Source organism: Diceros bicornis, chromosome 13 (assembly GCF_020826845.1).
Source record: "Diceros bicornis minor isolate mBicDic1 chromosome 13, mDicBic1.mat.cur, whole genome shotgun sequence".
Lineage (NCBI taxonomy): Eukaryota > Metazoa > Chordata > Mammalia > Perissodactyla > Rhinocerotidae > Diceros > Diceros bicornis.
In genome coordinates this window covers 16,835,121-16,841,958 of record NC_080752.1, presented here as the reverse complement: position 1 = coordinate 16,841,958, position 6,838 = coordinate 16,835,121, and the positions used below count along the sequence as shown (strand labels likewise).

The 6,838-nt window shown below is 55.1% G+C and overlaps 1 protein-coding gene across 1 annotated transcript in view; it reads right to left on the bottom strand.

Annotated features, from left to right (window-relative positions):
• Nucleotides 1–2,478: 2,478 nt before the first annotated feature.
• MROH7 (maestro heat like repeat family member 7) overlaps nucleotides 2,479–6,838 on the bottom strand; it is a 43,934-nt gene continuing 39,574 nt past the window's right edge. The window contains exons 20-22 of the mRNA XM_058551992.1: nucleotides 5,462–5,564; nucleotides 3,282–3,344; nucleotides 2,479–2,723 (exon numbers count right to left, since the gene is read on the bottom strand). Coding sequence (XP_058407975.1) covers nucleotides 2,479–2,723; nucleotides 3,282–3,344; nucleotides 5,462–5,564 — 411 coding nt within the window. The remainder of the gene's footprint in view (nucleotides 2,724–3,281; nucleotides 3,345–5,461; nucleotides 5,565–6,838) is intronic.

Below are 6,838 nucleotides of genomic sequence, written 5' to 3'. Positions count from 1 at the left end.
ACTCTGGTGTGACCTTTGACAAGGCTCACCCATCCTTGAGCCCTATTCTCATCTGCAGAATGTGGGCAATGAAGCCGGCCTGCCTTCTCCATAACTCCATATGGCTACTGTGAGACTCAAAGGAGGCAATGCTTGTGACCGTTCTTGGCAAAGGAAAAGCTTATGCAAAAGGACCTCTCGCATTTCCCGCTTTCTCTCAGGCCCAGAATCCCGATGGCCTTGGCCTACCATTTATTGGAGGGTGATTGTGTGGTCAACTTCATGGGTTCCTCATCCCCAGCAGGAGCTTGAATATAGGTGCTGCTCAGGCTTATGTCTCTTCCCACTCTACACATTCGCCCCGAGAATCTCACCTCACCCCTGTACATGGATGAATCCCAGATCTGTTTCCACCTCAGACTCCTCTGCTGAGCTCCACCCCTGTGCAGCCAGCCACCTGGTGGATGTCTCCACTGGCATGGCGCACAGCCCCTCAAGCTCACCACGTCCAGACTGTACTCTTCCCTCCCTGAACATGCTCCTGGTCCTGAGGGACCACCCAGTGGGGGAACACCATTGACCCAATCATCCATCAGAAACCGGGGCGTCCTCCTTGACTTCTCGCTCTCCTTCCTCTTCCTCCATCCTGTCCACCACCAGGTTCTGAAAGCTCTCCTGCCTCAGTCTCCCGCAGATCTGGTCACCCTCTCCATCCTGCACTGCACCCAGGCCGCTGTTCCTCTCCGAGGCTTCCAGCCATGTGTCCCTGCCTGTGCTCGTCCCCCACCCCACCCCCCCAGCCCTTTCACTCCACCACAGTGAGCTCTCTGCAGCTCTCTTTTTTCATTTACTCCCTTTTATGCCCCAGAGCCCTCCTCCCTACCCCTCCCACCACTCTAATGTGTTTTCAGTTTTTAAGTGTTCTTGCAAAATGTGAATTCTTTTTGATATACTTTTTCACTCAACACTAGGTTTTTGTCCCATCCACGGTGCTATATGTACCCCACTGCCTCTAACTGTTGCGTGGGGCTCCCGGGCGCCCATTCGCTCCCGAGGATGGATACCCAGGCTGCCTCCTCTCCCAGGCACCACAAATAACGCTGTGATAGACTTCCTCATGCATCTCTCTTTATGGACCTCTGGGAAGATCTCCCCAAGCTGAGTGCCCATGAGTGGAAATGCTGGGTCACGGGTATGCATCAACTTAACATGACTAATAGAGACAGATCCTGCCCAGAATGGCTGCACCCATCTACCCTCCCACCAGCAGTGCCTGGGGGTTCCTGTATCCCCACAAGGAGGGAGCTTTCTAGAGCAGACATCTGCCCACGTCTCTCCCCTGCTGAACACCCCACTGCCTTCCGCTGCCCTCTGGATGAAGTCTCCCTCCTTAACACAGCCTCCAAGGCCATAGAGACCCAGCCCTTCCCCCTCTTCCCCTCCCACTAGGCTCCGTTGCTCCTATGGATGTGCAGCTGTGTCTCGGTCCCATGTGCTCTGCTCTCCTCCATACACTCCCACCATGTGGTCCTCCCTCCAAACCCTGGAAGGGGGTCTCATCTCTGGGAAGCCTTCCCTGACACCCCACCTCCCAGCTGGTCTATGTGTCTCCTCTGGACTTCACAGCCCCCACACTTCCCTTCATCTCAGCACTGACCTGCTGGGCTGCTGGGGTCTTTATATGTCCCCGATACTTCCATCAGACCAGAGTTTCTCAGCCTGGCAGTTTTGACAATTCGGGATGGATAATTCTTCACTGCGGGGGCTGCCCTGCGCACTGAAGGATGTTTAACAGCATCTCTGGCCTCTACCCACTAGATGCCAATAGCATCTCCTTCCCCAAGTTGTAACAACCAAAAATGTGTCCAGACGTTGCCAGATATTCCCTGGGGGGTCAACGGCACCCCCAGATGAGAACCACTGCATCAGACCACGAACTGCCCAGGGCCTGGGGCTGCATCTTGTTCGTTTCTGTGTCTCCAGCACCCAGAGCAGGCCTGGCCCAGGTTAGGTGCTCAATAAATGTGGCCCAAATGAGTGACGGACAATCTCTGGGTGACGACCCAAGGGTGGGACTCAGATCGGGGTTCTGGATATGCATGATATTATGGGTTGGGGGAGTCTCTTCTTTTCCTCCCCTAAAGGCCACCCAAATCCTCATCTCCTTTTGTTTTTATACTCTCCCCGTGGGGGAGGGGAAACTGAGACATCCAGCAGACTTACTGTGTGGCCTTGAGCAAGTCACTTCACCTCTCTGAGCCTCAGCTTCCCCACTTGTAAAACGTGGACAAAACAATTTATGTGAGTCTGTAAATGCTGAATCAGCAGTGAAAGCCGTGCTCATCTCACAGATCTGTCGCACAGAGCGATGGCTGCCCCAGACCCCGGGGCATCTCCCATGAGGAAACACTCAGCGGGGAGAGGTAAGCCACGTGGCATTTATAGTGAGCATGGCTGGGACCGTGGCTACCCCTGAGGAGGGCTGGGGGCTTGGGGACATCACTGCTTCAAGGACATCTTCCAGGAGCCCAGTGCCTGCATGATCCAGGAGCGCCGCTGGTGGGAAGTGGGCAGGTTCTCACAGCTAGGGCTCCAGCGGTGTGTGGTGGCTGGGTCGCACACCCATGAGTCCCTGTGTGGCAGTGGCCAGGAGTTCCTCCAGCAGCTGGCCAGGATGTGGTCCTGGGCCTGGGCTGCAGAGATGCACACTGATGCTTCTGGGTCATGTCTCAGGTTTTCCAGAGCTGGGTTATGGGGAGGGAAAAGGCCACTTGTTAAGACGAGGTCCACACACGGGTCCCACACCTCATCCTTTCTTCTCACTCCCATGCCTTGGCTTGGGCACCCTGTGCTCAGCATTCCCTCATCTCACCCTCCTCCCAGCTCTTCAATTGTTCACAGCTTTCAAAGCCTGAATCAAAACCTGCCTCCTCCAGGAAGCCTTCTGGGACTGCCCCAGCCTACCTTCATGCTCCCATCTGCTTCCCCAGTTACTAAAATAACCTGCCCCCTTAAGAGTCTGAACTACTCACCCTACACTAAGTGGTTTTTGGTCTTGTTTTCTGAGCCTGTTTCCTGGATTATAAGCTCCCCAGGGTGGGGCTGTGTATTCTGTCTTGGTAACCTCACGGTACCTGACATGAACTCACTTGGATGAAGCCCAGCACAGCTGGACACTGAACTGAAGTGCCTTGCCCTGGGCCACATCCCTCCCCTTTCCTGTTCCCCACTGTGAGTCTACTCATTTATGAGTAGACTCTCTCGCTGCCCCTGGAACCTCACCAGCGCGGGACGTGACGTACCGGCCTTAACTTCATTCAGACACTCTTCCGTCATTAGGCTCTCCATGCAGGGGACCAGTGACCCTTGAGCATAATCCAAGAGGTGAGTGCATCCCCCTCCTGACTCCGACCCCACCCCCTGACCAGACCTCCTCAGGGAAGCTCTCCCCACCCTCCTCCAGCCCCACAAATGAGGACGCAAAAGGAGAACCTCATTTTGACCCTGGGGTAGATCCCCCAAGAGGAGCCCTGGAGAGGAGGCAGGTCCAGCGGGCAGGGATGGCACCAGGACAGGAGCAGGATCTGGGCTGCAGCCGACTCTGACAGTGCAGCCGTAGGTGGTCCCTTACCCAGGCTGGCCCTTAGTGTCCTCATCTAAGACTCGGGGAGGTGCTGTCTCGGCTGCCCCCTTCTTCAGGGAGTCTGAGCAGCAGTAACGTGAAGGACACTGAGTGCCTTGTGTCCCTGCCAGGCAGGCGGTTGGTGGAGCCCCTGGAGGGGCTGAGACCCAGCTCCTCAGCCACATTGCTTAGCCCTCCTCTCCTCCAGCCAGAGTGCCTGGCTCCCAAAGTACCTGCAGATGCTTGAATGGGCCCGACCTCTCGGAAGGCCTTCCTGCACTGCTTTGCCTGGCTTGTCACCTCTTTATCCTTGAGGATTCAGTCTAACATGGTCGATTCTCCAGGATCTCCTTCCTGACCCTGCCCCCAGCTAGGTTAGGTGCCTCCCTGGGTTCCCAGAGTGTCTGTGAGTTTCTCTCTATCTGCATATACTGTGTTGTACTTTACTTGTGAGTCTGCATATCTGCCACCAGACCAGGTGTTTCTTCAGCTTAGACCCGCGGGGGACAGGGGAGGGGTGGACAGCCTCTGAGGATCTTTACGTCACATTGCACAATTGCATGCATACGTGTATTTTTCTGGAGAAAGTGTTCATAACTTTCTTCAGGGCCTCACAAGAGATCCGTAACCCAGAAGAGGTTAGACCGTGCTGGTGTGTCTGAGGGCTGGTGTGGGCGCTGCTCAGCTTTGTTTCCCCAGCACAGGCCCGGCACAGAGAGGACTCCCAGGGTGATAAACACCAATGTTTTTAGAGGTGATTAATTTGGAGCAGGATTTAGAGAAATCAGCGTCTAGGAAATAATGTCACTCGGTGTGAGAGGCTGCCTCTGAGCAGGTCCCCACATTCTGTGGGGTGCCCCAGTCCTGGGCATTCCTCCTCTGTCCCAGAACTGATCATGTTAGCAGCTGCCCCCCACTCCCTTCAGCACCTCCTGAAGGTTCTTTATTTCTCTGCACTGAGCATAGAGGCTGACACAGAGAGGAGGACCAAGCAATGGCTGCTATGTAAACCAGTGAATGGATGCACGGAGGCCTGAGTGAGTGAAAAGCTGCAAATGACTCGGGAAGGGGACCAACAGACACACCGCTCCACAAGGTGGGGGCCGGGCACGCCCTCCCCTCCAGGCCTCTGTGCAGGGACCAGGGTCCCCTGGTCCTTGGCGAAGGGCACGGTTGTTTGGGGAGGAAACACACCCAGCATGCCATCAGAAGGGCCCTGGGGGGACCTGGGTGAGGGGCTGTGCTACTTGGTTTCTCCCCAGAAAGGCGGAGGTTGGGATCATGGGGGTGGAAGAAGGAAGGTGACTGACACTGACTGAGCACGTTGATGTGCCAGGCTCCACCTCCTAAAAAATATTCTCATTCAGTCTCTGGAGCCGTTGATCCCCATCTTACAGAGGAGGAAACTGAGGCTCAGTAGGAGTAAATGACTCAGTTGGGGTCACACAGGAAGGGGGTCATGTCGCTGAGAGTCTACGTCGCTCTTTCCACTGTGCCGCTGGGCCCCTCCTGCCACCGTCAGCGGCAGGTTCCTGCTAGGCCTGGGCCCACACCGTAGACCTGGGGGTGCTGTAGACCTGGACCCATGGTACGTAGACCTGCTGCATACAGTTGCCAAGGTTGTGCCCTACACAAGGACTCCAGGCTGAGTCCAGCCTGTGGCCCACTTCCCAAGCCAGGATCTTAGAGGAGGGAAGACTTTCTGATTTGCACCATGGCTGTCTGCTGGCCAAGCCTTGCCCCCAAGGGGAGGCACCCAGCCAAGTGCTGGAAGGGCTGGCAGCTCTCTCCAAGGGGAGGAAGCAAACTGGAGAGCAGGCAGAGCCCCTGCACAGGGCCTGCTGGGCCAGGGCAGGTTACCTATGAGCATGACTGAGGACTTCCGGAGGGAGGCCCGGGGACTCCTGGCGTACTCCAGGCTCTGGCGGAGGAACATCAAGGCACTGTCTGGGTGGGTATTCACCTGGGACAAGAGAAACCCCGGGAAGGCTGGGTCCTCAAAGGGGCTAATTACCCATCCACCCCTCCCAAGCCCTGGCCCTTTGCCTCCTAAACATCTCTGCTACCCATCCTGGCCTCCGCCCAAGCCTCCTCACCCCGCCACCCTGGAGGCCAGGCCTCATCTTCTCTTAGCTGATTACAACAATAGCTTCAATGGTCTTCCTGCCTTGAATGTTTCCTCTTCTAGTCCACCCTCCTGCTGCAGCTGGAAGGAAAGTTCTAAAATGCAAGTCCAGCCAGAGGGGAGAATGGACATGGCATGAAAGGGACCTGAGAGGTAAGGAAACAGGTCTGACCAGGGTGAAGGATTCAAGTTACAGAGCAGTGGGAATAAACTGGAGAGTTAGAAGGGTCTTAAAAGCCGTATGGGAATAGGCCTTACTATGCATTAGAAAATAGGAAGCCTGCGTTTGTTCTCCATAGGTCAATGAAAAGCAATGTTTTTGGCAAAATAGTCTGACAGTGGTGTTTAGGATGGGTTTGATCAAGTAGAAACCAGAGGCCAGGTGTCCTGCTAAAAGGATGTTGAAGGAGAAGAGATATCTGATCTGATCACTTTCCTGTTGACAACCCCTGCATGTCCAGGAGTAAACACCTGGGCCTGGCATGCAAAGCCTTCGTGTTCATGTTCCTTCTCAGCCTCAACTTCCACCACTGTCCCCACCTGCCATGCATACTATGCTCCAGTCTCAGGACGTGGCCCATCTCTCCCCAGATGCGTGCCTGGTACAAGCGATTGCTCCTGATTGGAGTGCCCTTCCCTCTCTTCTTCACCTGATAAATCTCCTCTCATCCTTTAAGGCTCAGCTCCTCCTCCCTGAAGACTTCCACAACCTCAGGCAGGCTGATCCCACCACCCTTGATGTTTCTGCAGCATGTTGCACAGCCTTTATCATGTCACCTATGACATAGTGCTCTAATTATTTATACCTGTTTCCTCCACTGGATCTGGAGCTCCCCCTCTCACTCAGCTCAGAGTCCTCAGCACCCTGGACAGAGCCTGGCATGGCACAGGTGCCCAGAAATTGTTGGATGAATGATTGAATGAATGAATGAATAGGTCACCGAGCCCGTCTTAAGGCTAAGGCTAGAAGTTGACCTTCATATGAGCAAAGCTGTTGCTGCCCGGAGAGCAAAGAAGAATCCAGAGGGCTCTAATGCAGAGGTCACAAGCTGGCAGCCCACGACCACAAGTGGCCGGCAGAGCAGTGGCCAGCACAGTGTTTTAAACAAGCT